The following is a 21856-nucleotide window of genomic DNA, read 5'->3' as shown; positions in this document are numbered from 1 at the left end:
GGGCCAGGCCTGGAATCAGGAAGACTCATTTTCCTGAATTCAAATCTAGCCTCAGACATTTACTAGCTGTGGGAACCTGGGTGAGTTACTTAACCTTATTTGCCTCAGTTTCCTCATCTATAAAATGAGCTAGAGAAAGAAATGGCGAACTAGTATCTTTGCCAAGAAAATCCCAAATGGGGTCACAAAGATCTGGGTGTGACTGAAAAACAACTGAACAACAACAAAATAAGATAATAATAGCACCTACCTCCCAAGATTATTGTGAAGATAATATCTGTAAAGTGCTTAGCATAGTGCCTGGCACATAGTAGGTACTTAAATAAATGTTTGCTCTCCTCCTTCTACCACCTTCTTTCCACTCACCCAGCTTTCACCCTAGTGTGAGACCTCATCACCTCTCATTAGGCTCCTAATTAGGTTCCTAGTTTCCAATTCCTACATTCTCTAATCCATCTTCTTCCACACACCTGTCAGAAGAGTTGGTTAAATCACAACTCTGACCTTGTCACTTCTCTACTCAAGAATCTTCAGAGGATCCCTATTGCTTCTAGGATAAGATACAAACTTGTTAGCTTGGCATGTAAAGTGTTTCACAATGTGCCTCCAGCCTACCTTTCCAGGCTCACTTCACATTGTTGTCTTTCAGCACTCCATGTTCCACCCAAACCTCCCCAAACTCAACATTCCCTCTCCAGCCTCTTTGTACAAGGACCCTTGCCAGTCAAAGAATATGTCTCCCATTCCGCACCTCGATCTCTTAGGATCCCTGGCTTCCTTCAAGTCTCAACTCAAGAGCTCTGTCCTATAAGCAGTCTTTCCTGATTCCTTTAACTGATAAAGTTCTCTTCTTCCTCCTCAAATTATCATGCATACATGTTGAATTCTGCATCACCCATCCTAAATGAAAGCTGTGGAGGAGGGAGGTGTGGAAGGGGGTGGGAAGAGACTAGTTTTTATCTTGTCTTTGTATCCTCCGGACCTAGAACAGAGACTAACACATAGCTGATACTTAATACATCTGTGTTGGATTAGAATGGAACTATGTATCAGTTCTAAACACAAGCATTGTTTCCATCCACCTCTGAAGCTTACTGCTTAGATGATTGTAAGCAAGTCATTTAACACACACACACACACACACACACACACACACACACACACACACACACCCCTCATCCCGTCTGAGTTTACTATTATGTAAAAGGAGCGGTGGTGGATTGGATGTACCTCATCTCTGTTGCAACTCTAGATCTATGACCCTAAGGAGACATATTAGGACAGCACTGATTAATTCAGATTTTGTTTTCTAAATTTAATACCCAGACTGAACATTCCTTAAGGTTCAGACTTCAAGTTATATAGAACATTAATTTTTTATTACCTACACAGTGTTGGATACAAAATTGGCATCCAATAAATAATTGATTGATCAATTTTGTGCCCTTGAAATTTTGTAAACTGCATTTTGATGAACCAAATACCAACTTGGATACATCTTAACCTATATTTATATTTAGTTTAATTAGTACTTCACTGGAAAGACTGGAATTGTATCATTAAAAAAGTCTGTCCCCAATTCCTAGAAAACTCCTTGTTCTCTATATCCCTAAATGATACACCTTCCTAAGAAATGTTTTTTTAATTCTACTGATTTTTTTCAACAAGACAGTTCTTCCATACCCAAAAGCAGTTTAACAAAAAGCCTTGATAGTCCTTGTGATCAAGGCCAGTTTTATATAAACACAGCTGAATGGGATCAGAGCCAAACTATACAGTCTGGTTCCCCCAGGAGCTACCTTAATATGATTTGGTTGGAGAAAACAGGACCATACCAGAAGCCTCATGAATGTTTTAATAAACAAAGGTAAATAAGTAGGGATATTCTGGGGAAAATTCACCTCTGTATAAACTTCTAACAAATCAGACCAAAGTTGCCAGGTGTTAATAGTGCTGTCAGTCCTAACATTTTCAGAAACTTTTCTGAATGATATATTCTGGTTTCATATTTTCACAGACATTGAATGCAACAAACATTTATTCACTGTCTCCTATGTGCAAGGCATTAACGTCTTCCATTGAGTTCATTTTTAAATTACCATCCATTATTTGCTATACTTTTCATTGCTATTTTCCTGAAAATTATGTTTATTGCATAACTATCTTCTGTAATTTAGCAAGAATGTCAATATCACAATCCAAAGGGATTGGTATAAAGGAATACATATCATTAATAATTAATTTGCCACATATGCAAGAAAATATCTTACCAGTTCTATAAAAACAAAATTTATTAGCTATAAAATCTTTCTCATAACAAAAGATAAACAATAAGCACTTACGTCAAACCTCAATTAGCCAAGAAACAAAGCCAATGACTAATTCTAAAGTAAACATACTACAGATTATAATTTATCTCTTTTTTCCCCCTAAATAAATATATCTTAACCAGAGCACAGTTTACCTTAATACACAAACTGGTTTCTATGGTAGCCACTTGTTAGAAATAACCTTAATTATAGACTGACACACCAAAAACAGTCTGTCCATCTATCTCTTCCCCGCACTATACAACTGCTAAAAGCTACAGCTACTCAGTCAACTGAGGAAGAAGACAAATGAGGACAAAAGACCTATTGAATCATCCAATTTGGTATTTTAACTTTAGTGCCCAAAGTTCTGTTCATAAAACCGTTATGCTGACTACACATGTATAACCTATATCGAATTGCTTGCCTTCTCAATGAGGGTGGACGGGGAGAGAGGAAGGGAGAAAATTTGAAACTCAAAATCTGGTGGAAGTCAATGTTGAAAACTAAAAATAAGCAAATTAATTAAAAAACTCATTATGCTAAACTCTATTTGTAAGTCAGTTACAATTATATACCAACAATACAAAAATTCATTATTTGATTTAATATAATAAACATCGATTAAGCATCTGTTCGGTGAAGAGCACTATGCCATATGTTAGAGGTGATTCAAAGATAAATAAGACACAGCCACTACCCTCAAGAAACTTACAGCCTAGTGAGGGGGATATATTATATATGCAAATACACACATTTTAAAATAAAACATGTTAGGTACATAGGAAATGAAGAAATAATTATTAAATATTCTTTAAGACAGGCCAGTGATCACTAAATGCTGCTTCACACAAATACACATGAAGAAATTTGTTGAGTGCATATGTCTACCATGCTAGACACTGTACAGGCTATATAGAAGTATTGTATAGAATGGAATCTCTGCCCACAAGAAGCTTACGACCTAAGAGTGTAACATAATTTTAGTATTCAATAGCACAGCTACTGAGAAATAAACACTGATCTCCAGAAAGGGAAGAGGAAAATATTTCATATTGCAAAATAGCAAAACTTCTAAATGGAATATGGAAAGAGTATTCACATTTGGCAAGAGCACCTGTCATCACCCTGAGGAGGGCAGACCAGGATAGGGAAATGTAAATTGGAGTTCCTCAGGCAACAGCAAAATTACTCCACCAAGCAACAGGTGTTAACAGAATAAATAACTGTTAGGCAACAAGTCTTCAAATAATACTAGTCTTCTGTGTAAGCTTATTTCATTACAGTAAGCTCATAATAGTGAGCAGATTGGAATATTTATGCAGCAGTTAATACCATCTCCCACCTTGTCCCTTCTGTTCTACTTTTTGGTCACAAGGAAAACACGTTTCAAACAGCTCCCAAAGGAAAGCTTGGGTGCTCCTACTATCATTTTAAATGAGTTGTTAGATTGCCACCTTGGTCCACCCCATTTGAGGTCACTAAATGTCTTTGGAACTTTTCTCAAGTCTAGGGCATGCCAAAACCGGAAGTCCTGTTATATTCTAACTATAATGTTAGTAAGACTTTGTCACTGTGTAATAAACTCTAGTTCTGGAGTTAAAAGACCTGAATTTGAATGCAAGCTCTACTATTTACTACCTGCATAACCCTGAACAAATAACTCTAAGCTTCAGTTGAAGTAAAAATCATTGAAAATAAAGTGGCTGAATCAAATGGTCCCTTCCAATTCTTGATTCTATGATAGACTATGTCTATTCTATGTTCCTCCTACAGATCAAGGGACTCAAATTATATTTGTGGTCCTATATGTACCAAAAAATTCATTCTAACCCTTTTCGTGGTAGGAAAAAGAAAAATGGAAACAAAGGAGGCACCCATTGATTAGGGAAGGATTAAACAGACTGTGATACAAGAATGTAATAAAATATTACATCACTACAAGAAATTATTAATATGAAAAATTCAGAGACATATGGAAATGTTTACATGAACTACTATAATGATGCAAGTAAAACCAGGAAAAAGATAGATAGAATGACTACAATAAGAAGGCAGGGAAGGTAAACATTATATAATTATAGTGACCAAGCTTTTCTTGCCCCAGAAAAGGGAAGAGAAAATGCACCTCTCCCTTATTTGCAGATGTTAGAGACTATAGATATGAAACACTGGGTTGATGTGTTAGTTTGGCTGAACTTCTCTAAAAATCTTTTGAAAATGGGAAAGATATAACTAACCTTCAAATTGATGCTACAGGTAATAAGTATCAACTGGGTGTGATAAAGACCATCTTTACTTTCTAGGTTTGGCAGAAGGATCAATTCAATTTAACAAATACTTATTAAGTATCCTTTATGTATAGACTTTTATTCTAGGTCAGTAGCTCTTAACCTGTGGCCCAAGTATTCATTTTAGGGTTCTATGAACTTGGATGGGGAAAAAATGCATCTTCATTTCAATATAACTGATCTCCTTTGTAATTTTATGTTGTTCGTTTTATTTTATTCATTTAAAAACATTATTCTGAGAAGGGGCCCAGAGGCTTCATGAGACTTCCAGCGGGCACCATGACACAGAAAAGGTTAAGAACCCCTGCAGTGAGTAGCCAATAGAAAGGTATTATTATGATCATTTTTTTTCAGTTTGTTCTTAAGTTGTCACCAAAAGTTTCACTGCTTGTACACCAGAGATCAGTAACCTTCAGGGCACATTTCAAAAGACATGCCAGATTCTAAAGCCACCTGTGACACCTTCTAAGTAATCCAATTTCCTCACTTCCACCATAGTCACTGCTACTTTTTCAGTGGCTTAGTCCTCTAAGTTCTTCCCTATTCATACTCACCTGATTTTTCAACTCATACACATTCCAACTCCTTCACCATGCATCCTCCAAGACCTAAAATGAACTAAATGTTGTCAGTGCTTTCATCAGCCTATCTACAAAAGCTTTCATATACAATTAAATCATGTGATCCTTCAAAATTGTAAGAGCCTTGAAAGGATTGTGTAATTAAAAAAAATCTTTTATATACTCGCCACAGGGGTTCTTCATCCTGCAAAATCAGCTTCTTCCAAATACTTCCTCAACACAGTCTAACTTGGAGATACCTGTTGTACCTGTAATTCTTATTTATCTCTTGATTAAGACAACAAACTTTGGGAACCATCTGTTTGCCTTCACTATTTTAACCTTGCCTACAGTCAAAGTTATCAAATACTACTTTACTCAAATGATCTGGGATTTCAACAGCACAGCATACTTCTATCAGTGCAAATTACAACTAGTCCATTGTTGCTTAGTCATTTTCAGTGTGTCCAGCTCTTTGTGACCCCATTTTGGGTTTTCTTGGCAGAAATACTGAAGTGGTTTGTCATTTCCTTCTCCAACTCATTTTACAGATGAAGAAACTGATACAAACAGGATTAAGTGACTTGCCCAGGGTCACATAGTGTCTGAGACTGGATCTGAACTTGGGGAAGATAAGTCTTACTGACTCCAAGCCCAGCACTCTATCCACTGTGTCACCTAACTGCCCTTACAACTAGTCTATGATTTAATAAATAAGTACTAGGAAGTTGCTTGAGACACAAAAAAAGTTAAGTGACTTAGCCAGAGTCATGTAGCTAATAAGCATCAGAGTCATGATTTTAATCCAGTTCTTCCAGACTCCAACTTCCACATTACCTCTCAGCTCTAATTGCCACCATTAAAATAATCTTCCTTTACAAAAAACTGTAATCACTCTAGTCTTTTCCAAATTAAATCTAAACTTCCTGGGTCTTGCATTCAAGGTTCTTGATATTTTTACCTTGCTTCCATCTCATCCTCTTCTACCTGTACATCTCTGTAGTAGCTGTCAAATTCATGCATTTTTTTCATACTCTCTTTATATCCTACTTCCCATAAGAAAAAAGAGTGGTTTGTATTTCTTCATATCAGAGTTTTTCAATAAGTAAAAACCTCACTAGTAATAAAACAAACTTTATTCATCGGGACTATGTCAACTTGAAATTTGCAATGATTTTATCACGGTCCAAGTAGCTTTTATTAACAAAGTTTAAAAAAAATAGGGCCATAAGGTTCATGGGCTAAAAGGGAAGCTAAAAAATCTCGTCCACTCCACTTATTTTAAAGATATCCAGAATGTAACTAACATGACTTATGAAGGTGGTAAGTGCTAGAGCTAGAATTTAAAATCAGGTCTTCTAATTTGGGGTTGAATCTAATAAGAAATGTAAATAGGTTCAACACAGGTTAAAAAATCTTCATGAATACAAAATATGGCAAAAATAGATAGCAATATATCTAAAAAAGAACTGAGAGTCTCAATAGAGTCAACAGCATGATACAGCACCTGACAAAGCTAAAGTGACTTTAAGGGAGCCATGGTGTCTAGGACCAGGAAGATTATAGCTCACTTTCCAGTGTTCTGTCCTGGGCAGTATTCAGTTCTGGAAAGACATTAATAACCTGGAGGGTATCCAGAGAAGAAGGACTAGGATGGTAAAAGGTCTTGAGATCAAGCCAGGGGAGGGGGTCTGCTGTTCTCTTTATGTATTTATTTGAAAAGCAACCATGAGATCAGGCTTGTTTGGCTTGGCTTCAGAAAGCAGAACTAGAAACAATGGGTGGAAGTTACAGAGAGGCAGGTTTTGGCTCAATATGAAGAAAAACTTCCTAATAATTAAACCTGTACAAGAGTGGACTTGGATGCTTTTGGAGGTAGTGGGTTTCTGTTCATATGAAATCTTCAAGCTAAGCTGAACAATCAACCATTTGTCAAGTATGTTTTAGAAAAGATGATTTTTCAAGTTATCATTTGGACTAGATGACCTAAGACCAGGTAACCTGTGGCCTTGAGGCCACATGTGTCCTTCTAGGTCTTTGGGTATGGCCTTTTGACTGAGTTCAATTTTACAGAACAAATCCTTTTATTAAGGGGATTTGTTCTATGAAGTTTGGATTCAGTCAAAGGGCCATACTTGAGGACCTAGGGGGTCACAGGTTCCCCACCCCTGGCCTAAGATATTCCATTTAACTGAGATTTTGTGAAGTCTTGATAATCTATTCCACTAGAGAAAAGTCATAGCATAGATTTATGTAAAATGGTTCTATTAGGCCCTAAATGACACTTTTCTGTGTTGCCCAAGATATTAAAATGAGTCTGCATTTCCTGAATGTATATTGTCTAATCAATGGGAGGGAGATTAGGAGGAAGAAGTGTGGAATATTCAGTGATTGGTGGCAGAGTCAAACAGTGGAAAAGGTCCTAGTTTGAAGTCAGATGACCTGGGTTTGAATCTTGGCTTTAATCTAGTCCAATGATCTTTTGATCTGTGCTTTGAAAAAACATGGGTACACACACAGCCAAATTAATTTACATATGAAATCCTACATGGGACTTTGGACTCACAGGACCTGAATTAAAATCCCATCTCTGATACTACCAGTATGACTTTGAGCATATCATTTAATTTCCCAGAGCCTCAATTTCCTTATCTGTAAAATGACAGGGCTGGACAGGATGGCTTCTCAGGAATCTTCTAGTTCTAAATCTATGATCCTGAGGACTAATAATCTACAAAACAAATACATCTACCATCAGCACACAGACACAAATCATTCCATCACCTGTATAGTTCAGTCCTACCTGAAGATTATTCTCCTAAACTTTCAAGAGCCATAGAAACTAAAGTTTATGATCCTATCCAAACTGAAACTGTAGCTTATGATCTATCTTTTTTGCTTTTGCTCTTTAAATACCTCATTTTCTTACAACTGATATTGAACAGAAGGGAAGAACACAAGTAGTACATTTAAAATACTGGTTAATTTCTCATAAACTGTCAACTCTTATTCTTTGAGTCTAATATACTGTAATCCTGGCTTCACAATTAGAATCCACACCACAAGAAAATAAGCCACGTAGGTAGCTTTTAATTCTTAGTTTTACTTCAAGAAAAAAGTTAACCCTAATTTAGTAGAGCGATGTGATTAAATATATGAAGCCACAAACAAAAATACAGCAGCCTGCACTCCCCCAGGGGAGGGGAATCTAGAGTCGGAGATCTATTCCCAAAAGGAAATTGATGCTGCAAGAGAGAAAGCAAGTATGATTTTGTTCTAAGAAAATAAGGAGAGTAAAGTCACTGGAATGAGATCTTAAAGGTTGATCAATTCTGGAAGGCTTAGTGCCAGGCTATCACAATAAAGTCACCATAAGGGAACAGAATCCAGGATGAGCTTTTTTTTTTTTATTTGGGGAGGGAGGAAGAGAAGGAAGTAAAGAAAAATTTTCATTAAAAAGGAAACCAGTCCAGAGCTCTTGACAGAAGGAAGAATATTGTCCAATGTGAACCGAAATTAAGGAACAAGTTTCTTCCATGGAGGCAACTATCATATAGAGATAAGAACACTGGATATGAAACATAAGGCATAGATTCAAGTACCATTTCTGCCACTTCCTACTTACATGACCATGAAAAAGTCACTTAGTCTTTCTCACTTCAGTTTCTTCATCTATAAAATTAGGAAACAAAATAGATAAACTTTCAGTTCTAAGTCCTATGAGCCTAAGATCCAAGACTGGCCTTACATGAGACAGAGTAAACAACAGTTCAGCAATATGGTTTCAAGGAGCTGAAGAGACATATACACACACCCATCTCTCCATCTATTTCATTATTGCCTGAGATTCTATAGCAGGAGATTAATTTCTTTAGCTTAAGACTTTGTCTTTTGGTTAAATACAAATACCACTGAAAGATGGATACCCTAGGATGGGTTTGTTGGTTCCCTTCCTGAGATTGGGTTTTAATGGGCAATGATAATAATAATAACATTTAATTGTATGTTAAGGTTTGCCAAATGCTTTAAACAATAAGTGAAAGAAGTGAAAGAAAGTAAGGTAGAGGATGGTGAAGAAAATGCAGAAATGGGAAGCTGTGGGTCCTGTAAACAACTTGGACTCTTTCATAACTTCGCCCAGACTATATCTATATTGTTCACCATGTGATTTACCTATTCAGGAAGCATTTGTGAATGCCTCCTCTGCACAAAGCACTGCATTGGATACTAGAAGAGATAGAAAAAATGAAAAGAAACAGACTTTTAATGATCTTACAATTCACTTGAAGAAGAAGATATACACAAATGTAGCAACTAGGAAACAAAACCTCAAAACCTCTTGCATAATGTAATCCAACATGCTTACAAGGCAATGAAAGAATGCAAAGTAAGAAATAGATATTAATAAAGTGTTAGCACCCAGGGGTGCATGACAATCAATCTCTAGCTTCCAGAAATTCATTTCCTGTAAATTCCTAATATAAGGCTCAATAAAGTGCCAAAAGTCACACGGGATGTGGCACACATCACTGAAATCTGACCTGGTCTCACACTTGTCCCAACTCCCCTGCTGGTACTACTACTTCCCCCAAGTTCCAAATGATGAGTCAGACCTTATCCATATAGAATCAAATGGGAAATCTGTTATTAACTTAATATTCTAACTTTTCTCCCCAAAGAAGCACTATGTATTACCATGCTTAAATTATCAGTTATTATTGTCTATAATAATATTGCTTTATATTTGTATATGTTTTTACAAAGCACTTTCACATCCATTATCTAATAAAATATTCGTAATAATCTGGGTGAGATGAGGCAAGTATTATCACCATTTATAGATAAGAAAATAGAAGCTCAGAGGAAGTGGATTGTGCAGTGGAAAGATTCCTATTTCCACTATAACACACTGCTTAGTTTAGTACGTGTAGTATTTTGTGGGTCCTACAGATATTTTCTGACCTATAAATCCACCAACAATGTTTACTTTTCTTATTGGCCAGAGAATTGTCGAAAGGCTGGGTGAGACCTTTGAAAAGTCAAGATATACCTTAACTCAATTTGCCCTGGATTTAGTTTACCCCCATCCCACATTAATCTCAATTATTATAGTGTTAGATAGGCATTCTAATCTCCTTAACAAATGCAGTAGAATTGTACCTATTTTTTTATTTTGATACCTCTTGTTTTTGTATCATATCTCCAAAATATGACCTACTTTTGTAATAAAGATTTTAAAAGGAGAAAGGAAAGTGATTACTCAAAACCAACATATGACCAAGTCTGACTATATATGCAATATTCTATACCCATATTGCCCCACTTCTGTAATGAAGGAAAGGATGTACTGGGCTTATTTTCTACGGGTCTGCATAATGTATACATCCACCATAACTTGACAAGCAGCATTTTCTTTCTCTAGCTCATCTCCTTTTCAAAGTCAAATTATCTGGACTGTAGCTCATATTTAATGTAGAAATAGTTTATAAGCTAGTTAAATCATTTGACCACCTTTGTACCACTTCACTTTTGCTTGAATTATCTTCTCACATGTTCTGTTCTCCACCCTTTCCCTAATTGCTAGACAGATCATCTCTGCTGCCTTCTACCTTCTACCATCCCTTCATCATTCACAATTAAATACTGAGAAATTAATAAGGCAAACAGTTGCAAGACTAATAACACAACACAATCTATAAACACATTTGGTCTCTAGAGCCTCCAAGAAGTCCTTACTATGTAAAAACTAAGTAACAAAAACAGTCACAGAAAGATGAAAATTAGATTTTCTTTTATTCTGGAAATTTAATTCCTTATGACAAGTATGTTTTCCCCTATTCACGTTTTATGTGGTACAGTGGATAAAGTGCTGGACCTAGAATTAGGAAGGACCCAAGTTCAAATTTGGCCTCAGGAACTTACTAGCTGTATGATCCTGGGCAAGTCACTTAACCTATCTGTCTTAACTATAAAATGAGGATAATATCACCTACCTTATAGACTGGTTGTAGTTTTATTTTCAGTTCCAAATTCTCTCCCTCCTTCTACCCCTTCCCCATACATTGAGAGGGCATGAAAGATGATACCCATTATACACAGCCATACAAAACATTTCCACATTAGCCATGTTGGGGGGCAGAAAAGGAGGAAGTAAGAGAAATAAAAGGGAAAAATATGCTTCGATCTGAACTCTGAGTCCAATAGCTTTCTATCTGGAGACAGACAGCATTTTACATAATGAGTCCTTTGGCGCTGTGGCAGATCATCGTATCATTGTACTGCTCAGAGTCACTAAGTCTTTCATAGCTGATAATCTTTACAATAGTGTTACTGTGTAGACTGTTCTCCTCCTCCTGTTTCTACTCACTTCATTTACTGAGGCATCCCCTCAGTTTCCAATTCTTTGTCACCACAAAAAGAACTGCTATAAATATTTTTGTACATAGAGGTTCTTTTCCTTTTCCTTTAATCTCCCTGGGGTATAGGCTTAAGAGTGGTATTGCTGGGTCAAAGAGTATGCAGTTTTATAAGCCCTTTGGCATGGTTCCAAATTGTTCTCCAGAATGATTAGACTAGTTCACAGCTGCACCAGCAGTGTATTAGTGTACCATAAGGTTGTTATAAGGATCACATGAGATAATATTTTAAAAGACTTAGCACAGTACCTGGCATATAGTAGGTGCTTAATAAATGCTTATTCCCTTCCCTCCCCCTGCCACTTCAAATTCTTTACATATAAACCCAGGTGGAAAACTGAGTCCTGATTCCATCATCCCTAGGGAAAAAACTGAAGTTGGGTTCCTGCTAGGTAAAAAACAAACAAAAAACCAGACTTCCATTCTGTAGAAGATGCCTCTTCTCCCTTTACTCCAATAGGTCACCTTTACACATTGAGTATAGAAAAAGTCTTCCTCTTTGAAAATAAAGGACAAACAACAACAAGCAATAGCCTACAGGAAAATAAAATGTTACTTGCCACTAAGACAAATAGAAAAGTAAACGGGTAACAAGAAATATCCATTTATTGAATTGAATACAATATTTTATCAAATGCCTCCACTATACTCTACTTCTCAATAACAACAGAACAGATTCACAGAAACCTAAGATGGAACATCTCAAACAGCCAGTGAGCCTTTATTTATCACTCCTTTATTAGATAGGCATCACCTAAACTATTCTAGGCATTAGGGCATAAATCTTGTTGTTTTTTTTAATCTCTTGGAAAGCTTCCTTTTGTAATCCATTCCAGTACTCACCATGAGATTTTGATTCATGTCTACTCTAAATCTCTTCTGCTATAAATTTTAGGGCTTCCAGTTTTTCCCCAGTTTTTTTCCAGTTTGTATGCTGGCGCCAACACACTGTTATGTCAGTGAATCTATAGTCTGCCAAAGTGGGTCCTCTTCCAATGGAACAGATCACAATGTACCAGCACCGACTCGTCCTGTGCAATTCTTGTCCATGCCTTTCCCACAATTTTTTCAGAGAAGATCTATCATAGTCCTGGAAGCCTTTCCTCCACAAGTCTTTTTTATGTTTTGTAGGTTCCACTGGAGAAGTGCACATGTCTTACTAAGTGATTGGCCCACTTCCTTTCCAATTACATATTACCTGATTGATATCCCTTACCCATGCTGGTGACAAATCAATCTTTCTAGAACAGCGCTTTCATCAAAAAAATTCTCTTTTCCAAAGTCTGTAATAATTTATCTCTACCTATGAGACCAAATCCTAACCCTTCTTCTGTCATTAAGGGCACTCATAATTTGGTACAATATCGCTTGTCTAACTCTACTTGCTATCACTCCTCAATAGAAAATCACTGCTCCCATCAGGTTAGTCTCCCAATATCTCCAGCCTGACTCCCAGCTCCTTTCAAGCTAGTGTCCCTTCTGGCTCCATTTCCATAGTAAATGCTTCTTGATACCATGAGTCATAAACATTTGCAAGGATAGCCCAGACTGACACCTGCCAAGTTCAATTTGACATTTCACATCTTCATCAACTCCTTGCTGGCACCACTGCTTTTCCTAATTTCAAATGATGAGTCATGACTTATAGACCCACATTACCCATACCCTTTCCATCCAACTTGTTCACTTAGAACACCTTGCAAGTTTATAATGCCACATATATAGTAAGCATACAGAAATAATCCTATACAATCTTTGACAGTATAGGAAGTTATTTCATTACAGTGTACACATACACTCCTACAAATCTAGTGCTTATACTCAAAGATCAGGGACATCACTCAATGCTTCAAAATAATTATGATTTCACAAATAAGTACTCCCTCCTCCAATGCAAACTAAGATCACGCAGTCTCACTTCTGGGCAGCAATAGCATTCACATCCTGGTTACAGTGAGTACCGATTACTCAGCTCTCATCCCTGTTCTCCTTAAGCTGTACTTTATCAGATACAATAACTCATCCTCCTTTGCTCACTCTCTGAACAGCAACCAGAACTCAAACCTCTCTTGCTTAAGATGTCAATAAGCCTTTAAGCTACAGATCTACTCTCAGTGTTTCACAACAATTACACAAACAAAAAATCAGCAATTCTCCAAAATATATTGGATAGCTGTGTCTATCACAATTTACGCAGGTTCTATTTAAGGTTTTCCATAACAACTTAGAAATTAATTGGAAAAAGAATATTCTACATCAAAGCTTTCACTTACTTATGTGATTTCTTTTTAAAAACAATTTTATTTGATATGGGTTTTTTTTTACATCACTTAAATTTCCTCTTGTATCTCTCCTCCCCCTCAAGGAGTCAAATAATATACATTAACACAGGTTATTTTTAAGAAAAAGAAAAAATTAAAAAACAATATATTTTAGAAATCTGAAAATATATGCAATATTCCACACCTGTGGACCTCCCACCTCCACAGAGTAGTGAGAGAGGTGTCTTCTCATATTTCTTCATTGGGGTTTTGCTTATTCTTTGTAATTTTGTAACATTCACTTTTGATTGTTGTGTAGTTTTTGTTCTTTGCACCTACATTGTTGCAGTCATGTGCATATTATTTTCTTGGCTCTGCTTACTTCACTCTGCATCAGTTCATCTATAGTTTTCCATGTTTCTCTGTATCCATTATACTTATTATTTCTTACAGCACAGTAATATTCCATTATACTAAAGTACCATAGTTAAGCATCTAATTTGTTTCCACTTCTTTGCCACCATTAAAAGGTGCCAATATTTTGGCATCTATAGGAACCTTTTTTTTTTTTTAAGTCACTGACTTCCTTGAGGTATAAACTTAGAAGAGGAATCTCTGGGTCAAAGGGTATGGACATTTTAACATTTTATCTGCATCATTCCAAATTGCCTTCCAAAATGGCTGTATTAATTCAAAGCTTGAACAACAATGCGCCAATGTACCTGATGTGGTGCTTGGGTGCTTATGCTTGGGTGCTTGTACTTGGACCCCAATTTCTCTCTAGCCTCAGAAATACTATCCCTGACAGTTTCTCCCCAGCCCAAGGATCCTGTGCCTAGCAATTACCACCCATGAGTGGGCCCCAGTAAGACCCTTATCTCTCTCCCTGGTGCAGCTCCAAACAGCAAATGAAGGACTTATTAGTTTGAACTGTCTTTGCACTGGGTCATAAAGACATTTTTACCCACTGGACCATCTCCTACCGCCCTACCTCATTATCTACATCCTGGGCTCCTCATTAACTGTATTCTAGACTTAAGACATATGTATACTCCCTACATCTATCTTGTCAAACAAGATGTTGATTGGTGGCAGACTGGACAACTCTTAGTTACCCCTGAACTCTAGTTAACTTAGTGAAGTAGCAGGCCTAAAACTACACCTCCATGTGGCCCCCTTGTGGGCTTTTCCCAGTGAACTCTGGGTAAAATGCCTGTACAGTAGATACAAGTTCATGTTTCTTTAAGAACTGACCACCCCTTAACCGCTCCCTAATCCCGCCCTGAATCACCTAGTTAGCATATTTGACACATGTCTTATCATATTTTATATTATATAAACTTTAGCTATACTGTTTTAAGATTGCAGGTTCCTTAAGAACCCTTCCCCACTGAAAAGCATAACAATAAACTTTTTGCAACTTGACTTAAGATTGCTTGAGTTTGTGAATTCATTCCAGACAACCCATTTTGTATTTTGGCTTTTTTTTTGAGGCGTCCCAACCTCTCAACCCTCAACATACCCATCTTCCCACAATCACTCCAACATTGACTATTCCCATCTTTTGTCATATGCTGACTTCTTACAATGCCCAAATTTCTTTCAGCTTTGAAACTATCCCAGCAACTATTGAGTGCATTGATAGACAAAGGCTTACCTAACTTAAAATAAATGTAATTAGTCACTAGTAGAGACAGTACTGGACATAGACCATTTGTGAAGTTTGGGGAAGGGAGAGCAGAAAATAAGAGTACAAGTTTCAAGTTGTCAGTTGGTAGGAAGATCTCCTTCCATGTCATCTTCCAACTCTACATGGCATCATGACCTGAAAATTGCAGGTCCAGAATAGACTTATTGGTTCACAGTACAAAAAGTTACTATTCTCCTACATTAGAAGACTCTGAGACCATGGAACAGATATGAAAATATCATCTTCAGCTTCTGGTAAAGGATCTCATATTCCTGAAGAATACCTAGGCCTTTGTTTAATGCCTCTGGCTACCTCAGATCTGGGATTTCATCATAATGTGTATGTCCAAAATGTCTTTAAAAAACAATCTCAATAGAGCTACTAGTAGCCCTCATCACCATGAGATGATGAGCAGCTCTGAACATAACTGACAGAGCCAGCCAGAATTTGTACTGTACTGGTATAGTTTTCAACAAAGCAGAGTCATTACCAAGCCACATTATGGCAACAAATGGGAGTTAATGAGTAAGCCCAAAGGTCCTGAATATGGAGTATCTTATTGTGGTCAGTCACATCACAGTGAGTTGTTTGGCTACTTTGGAGCCATATAGAATCAAAACAATAAAAATATGCATTGGAAAGGTCTTATTTGCTAGACATTGTAGAGATTAGTACAAAGGCATATAAGACAATGGTCCCTGCCCTGAAAAACTTTATAATTTAGCTCAGGAGACTAAACAAAGGCAAGTAAGACAACAGTTTCTCCCCTCAAAAACCCTATAATTTTGTTAGGAAGACTACATATACACATGAACACTTAACTAACAAGAGTTAAATAGAATCTTACATTCAAAGTTGGAAAGAACTTTGGAGATCATCTAATCAAACTCCCCACCAAAATCAGGAAACTTTTCTAAGAGAGTCCTCCAGAATCTGCTTAAATATTCCCAATGAATCCCTGTCCCAGAAAGCAGCTCATTCTTTGTTTTCCCTTTGACGGCTCTAAAGTTTAAGAAATGCATCCTTATATTGAACTGAAATCTGCCTCCCTAATGTTTCTATTCATTCATGCTTTTTCTGCTTTTTGAAGTCAGAGAAAATAAGTCAAATTTCTTTTTCATGTGACAGCCCTTCAAATAGTTCAAAAAGCTAACGTGTCCCCTTAACTCTCTTTTCTTTTCCAGACTAAAATAAACATCTCTACTTTATCCAATCATTCCTTATATACCATGGTTTCCATAAGCTCACCACCATCCTAGTTGCCCTTTTTAATCTGTCAACATCATTACTAAAGTGTGGTGTCCCTAACTGAACATGAAACTCCATGTGTGGTCTAACCAGTGCCTCTGTCACAGAGATTATATTGTACAGTACAAAACAATACAAAGTACATGAAAAGGAAAACATGATTAATTGTTAAGTGGAACAAACAATAAGTTCTATAGAAATTCAGAGAAAGAGGAAATTCCTGCAGGCTGAGGGAGTCAGAAAAGCCTACATAGCGAAGGTAAGGTTTAAATTGTGTCTTTAAGGACAGATAAGACTTGGATAAAGGAAGAATAATTAAAAGGAGATTTCACATTATGGAAATAATATGAGCAATGGCCAAAGTCAACAATTAAAAAGACAGGCTTTGGGACAGTGAATAGACAATAAAAGCAAAGTAAAGGATTCCTACAGAAGAGTTGTGGGTAATAAAACTAGAGGTAGTTTGGGGCTAGATTGAACCCAAGGTTAAGAAACTTTGGCTTCACCCACTAGTAAGTGAGGAACTATTAAAGGATGAGCAAGGAAATTTCACCATTAATGTGGCATCATATTTTATTATGGTAATAAAGAACCAGGACTAGCTATAAGCAAGATACACAGCTGTCTAGGGTATAAAAATATGCTTTTAAGTATATTTTAATAAATGCACATTTTAGTGCCAAAAAATAGTTTCCATGGCATATTGGTATTTATTTTTGTGATAAGTTAAGTCACATATTACAGTAAAGATTCAAATCTTCTAGTGAAAACAGTGAAGGGGGGCATACTTTTAAAATGCAGGGGAGCTCAACTTTCAAACCTTGCCTAAGGCAAACAAATATCTTGTCTCTGATTAGATGTGCGGGATTAATTAGAGAAAGACTAGAAGAACAGTTATAAGGCTTCTTTATAAGCTTTTCTTCAAAAAAAATTTTTTTTGCATTATGAGATGGCTCTCCAGGAAAGGAAAGTGGGTGGGTGGGGAGTCCAGGGGAAATTTAGATTACATCAATAAAAATTATATTAACAAAAATTTATTTTTTAATGAAGCATATTATTTTCATCTAAGCATACATGGCCAGAAGGATGAATCAGGAAGGCAGAAGTTTTATGGAAGGAAGAGTCAACAAGATTTTATGACTGATTTAATCGGGATGGTGTAGGAAGAGAGAGGAATCTTGCATCATTCATCTAAAGGGGTATTTGAGCAAAAACTGATGCACCAACAATGATGATACTTTCCATAAGTACTGCATACTGCAGAAACTACTACAGTAAATTAGCTATTGTTTGCATTTGACTACTGCTACTCCAAAGTTATGTGGAGTGGAATTGTGTTGTGTAGTATTACCACAGAAGGTTGCTTTCAGACCATTATCCAGTACAGGCTTAGAGCTGGAAGGGATCCTAGAGACCATACAGTCCAAACTCCTTATTTTATAAATGAGGAAACAGACTCAGAGAAGTTTTTAATGGTCTGCCCATGGTTAGCACACACAGCTAGGGGCAGAGGTGGGATCTGAAGCCACATCTTCCTGACTCCAAGACCAACAAGTTAGCCACTACATCATGCTGCCTGTCCTTTGTATCCCCATCAAGATTAAATGCAATAATTGAGGTTTGAGAGAAATTTTGTTTTATTCTCCATTCCAAAAGCATCTTTCCATGATATTTAACCAACACATTAAAGTAACCTTTTTCTTAAAAGATAGCTGTTTTAATTTGTATATAGATCTATAGTTTTGTATTTACAATTTTGTATATTTGATCTATATTTGTATAACTATATACAAATGTGACTTGATTAACAATCTGATCATCTTTTGTGATATAGGTTCTTACACAGGTTTGTGACCAGACTGAAGACAAAACAAAAGGCACAGAAATGTGACAATAGGAGCAATTGAAGTGCTGTAGGAGGGTAGAATTTCCTGATGAGAGTTGCTAGGCTTTAATTAGAGACCAAAGAAAACTGAAATCTAAGCAAGATTTTCTCATTAATGTAAGAGGATTTAAGAAAGTTTCTTCCTGATAGTCAAGTCATAAGAATTAGTTATATCATGCTTTGATTACTACTGAGGCAACTTGTTTCTATCTCTGGTAGCATAATCACTATAGGCAGCTTTATGTAATTAAAGTAGTATCCCTCAACACAATTACTGCAGGAGAATAAGACTAATTCAAATCACCGAGGATTTTTTGTCACTGTTGTCCTTAACAAAAAATAAAGGAAACAAGGTGCACTATGAAGTTCTTCTCTACTCAAACCTTGTTACCTAAATGTCAGTAATTCTCTGTAAACAAAGAATCCCCAGAATCCCCCCACTGGGGGGAAATATATCAAAATCAAAGCAAAATCTCATCAATGAAAGATCAAGCTTAAAATGAAAAAGAAAAAAAAGCCTCAATGTGTTATATAATCTCTAGAAATAGCCACGGCCCAGTTTGGGGACTGGGTTAATGGGGATTTAATAATCCTGTGGGAGAGAGCAGAGTAGAGAGGAGGAGGGAGGAAGTTTCCATCTGGCAGCAGAAGGGGAGACAGGATCAAGAGCAGCAAAACAATACTTCAGTATAAGTAGAGCACATGGAAAAACTAAATCTAAAATTCTCCAATGGTGGACTCCACTAAGAGGTTCCATAAAGGAATAAAGAATGGAAATTTTCATTCAACCAAGTCACTTATCTGCCCCTTGTTCTGAACACAGAATAAAGCAGGAAGTCTTTGCTATCAGTGGTTACCAATGGGTGCTATCAGTGAATTTTCCAAATTTTAGCTGTAAAATAAGACCAGGTGCAACAAGTGACTTGATTTTTGTAACCAGATATATAACCTCTCAAAACCAAATACCATATCCTAGATCATTTCAAGCACATTTTACACCCGAACATCTGCATCCACTACAGCAAAGGTCACTAGCGAAATTACAACAGGGATCCTCATACCCTGAGTTGTTCTGAAGGGAGTGATGATAAAACAGACCTTCCTACACTCTTCCCAGAAAGGACAGAGAGTCTTTCACAACAGCACATCAAATCATACAAGGGAGTAATCTAGACTGCAATCTTACAAAAGGAAGAGGAAATGAGAAGAGAGATAGAGTATAAACCCAGAAAAACAGATTTATAGCTAGGACAGACTTTAGAGGTCAACTAGTCCAACCTCCTCATTTTACAAATGAGGAAACCAAGGCCCAGCGACTAAGTTACTTGCCCAAGGCCATATTTATAGGTAGCTGGATTTGAACCATTTCTTTTGACTTAAGACTCTAGTGTTCTTTCCACTGGGCCATACTGCTCCCTCACTGGTAATGACCAACAGCTGTATTGTAAAAGGAAAAAAAAGGTAAAGCTCAGGGTAATACCTGCTGTAAGTTTTTCTATTTCTTGAGAAAAGGTAGGAGAGGAAGAAAGGAGAAAGACAGGGTGGAGGAAGGAATGATACAGAATGAGCCTTGTCGATTTTCTAATCACTCCAGGACCTAGCCCAGACTATCAACCACTGGCCAGTAAGGCAGGACATAGAAAAATGCTGCTACATGGCTAGCCAACAATAATACACCATAGTGATCCTTGGAATTGGCAGGAAACTTGACAACAACTAACAACTGTCCTCCACAAGAGTTTAAAAAGAAAAGGAAAGGAAAAAACAATATTCTTACTCTCCAGAAGTGAAGCTACAAGAATGTAAAAATACCACTCCACTAGAATTACTGTAGCCTTTTGGGGAGGGGGGCTGTTGTTTTGTTTGTTTTTTAATGGTGGAAAGGGGGCTACACAGCACAAGTGTTGTGAAGGCCTGAGTTTGAATCCCACCTCTGATATTTGCTAGTTGTGTGACCATAGACAAGTCATTTAACCTCTCAGCCTGTTTCCCCATAATACAGAGAGTGTAAGACCAGTAGTGCCTACCACACAGGACTACTGGGAAGGTTAAATGAAATAAAATATGTAATATGCTTTGCAAACTTTGAAGTAGTATATAAACTTCAGTTAATATAATAACTACCATAACCTGGCTCCCTAAGAGTTTAGGAGGCCACTCTATAATTTACAACTCTTCAAGAGTTCCGATGGGGGTGTCGAAGTACAGATGTTGGGGAAGGGGTGGGTTTACCATAACCCAGCTCCCCAAGGTGTTCAGATGGGAGGGATCTTAAAATAACAGAGTTTGCTGCAGGTGTTCATATGGGGCGGGCGGAATCTTACAAGCTCAGCTCCCTTGGGAGTTCGATAGTGGGGAGGGGGGAGAGGCTCTTACAATAACCCAGCTTCCCCAGGAGCTCAGGTGGGATGGACACCGCCGTACCCGGCACCCCAGAGGTCTGGGTAGGGGGGGGTCTCCAACAATAGCCCCGCCCCCAGGAGCTCAGGTGGGATGGACGCCGCCGTACCCCGGCGTCCGAGTGGGGGTTAAGAGCCCAGCCCCACGGAGTTTGGGGAGGCAGGGTGGTAAGTGGGGGTGCCGGCCTCACTCACCCCGCACACAGAGTAGAGACATGGTCCGGCAGAGGCGCGGGCGGAGCCGCTGCTCCCCGCTTCTCCTCCGCCTCAGCAGGTGCCGCTGCCGCTCGGGCTACCGCTCGCCTCCGGTTCCCCGGCTCCGGCCGCTCCTCATGGCTCCCGCCCCGAGCGGGCGGCGCCGGCTGCTCCCCGAGATCCGCCCCCTGCCTGGTCCCGCGCCTCAAGAGCGGAGCGGGCTCCGGGCGGCCGCGACCACCCGCTGGAGGTACAGGGGCAGGGGCGGGGGCAGCCGACGCGGCGCCATCTCGGAGGAAGGAGGGAGCAGCCAGAGCGCGAGCTCTCCCTCACCTCGACCCTCCCCCCTCCTCCTCCCCCCTTTCCTCTCCCCCCTTTCCTCTCCCCCCTTTCCTCTTCCCTCCGCCCGGCTGAGCGGAGCCCCGGAGGAGTCCGGGCGGAGTCCGGGCCCCGCCACCACGCCCCGTCCCGCCCTGTCCCTAACCAATCAGCACCCGAGGGCTGCCCCGGCCCCGCCCCCTAGGCGGCCGGACGGGCGAGACAGGGGCGGGGTCTTGCGCTTGCTCTCCGAGTAGGTGTGGCTTCGGCAAAGAATAAAGCCA

At 38.3% G+C, this 21856-nt stretch overlaps 1 protein-coding gene across 4 annotated transcripts in view; it reads right to left on the bottom strand.

Moving 5' to 3' along the window:
* UNC13B (unc-13 homolog B) overlaps positions 1–21591 on the bottom strand; it is a 315105-nt gene extending 293514 nt beyond the window's left edge. For 3 of the 4 annotated variants that reach the window (XM_020977069.2, XM_020977064.2, XM_020977065.2), the window contains exon 1: positions 21255–21590. In XM_020977069.2, coding sequence (XP_020832728.1) covers positions 21255–21276 — 22 coding nt within the window. In that variant the 5' untranslated portion in view covers positions 21277–21590. Of the gene's footprint in view, positions 1–21254 lie in introns of all 4 variants that reach the window. The other variant, XM_020977063.2, reaches the window with a different exon arrangement.
* Positions 21592–21856: the final 265 nt, after the last annotated feature.

This window comes from Phascolarctos cinereus, unplaced genomic scaffold (assembly GCF_003287225.1).
Source record: "Phascolarctos cinereus isolate Bilbo 61053 unplaced genomic scaffold, phaCin_HiC Scaffold_4;HRSCAF=312, whole genome shotgun sequence".
NCBI lineage: Eukaryota > Metazoa > Chordata > Mammalia > Diprotodontia > Phascolarctidae > Phascolarctos > Phascolarctos cinereus.
The sequence above is the reverse complement of the archived record's forward strand: the minus strand, read 5'-3'. Positions and strand labels throughout refer to the sequence as shown.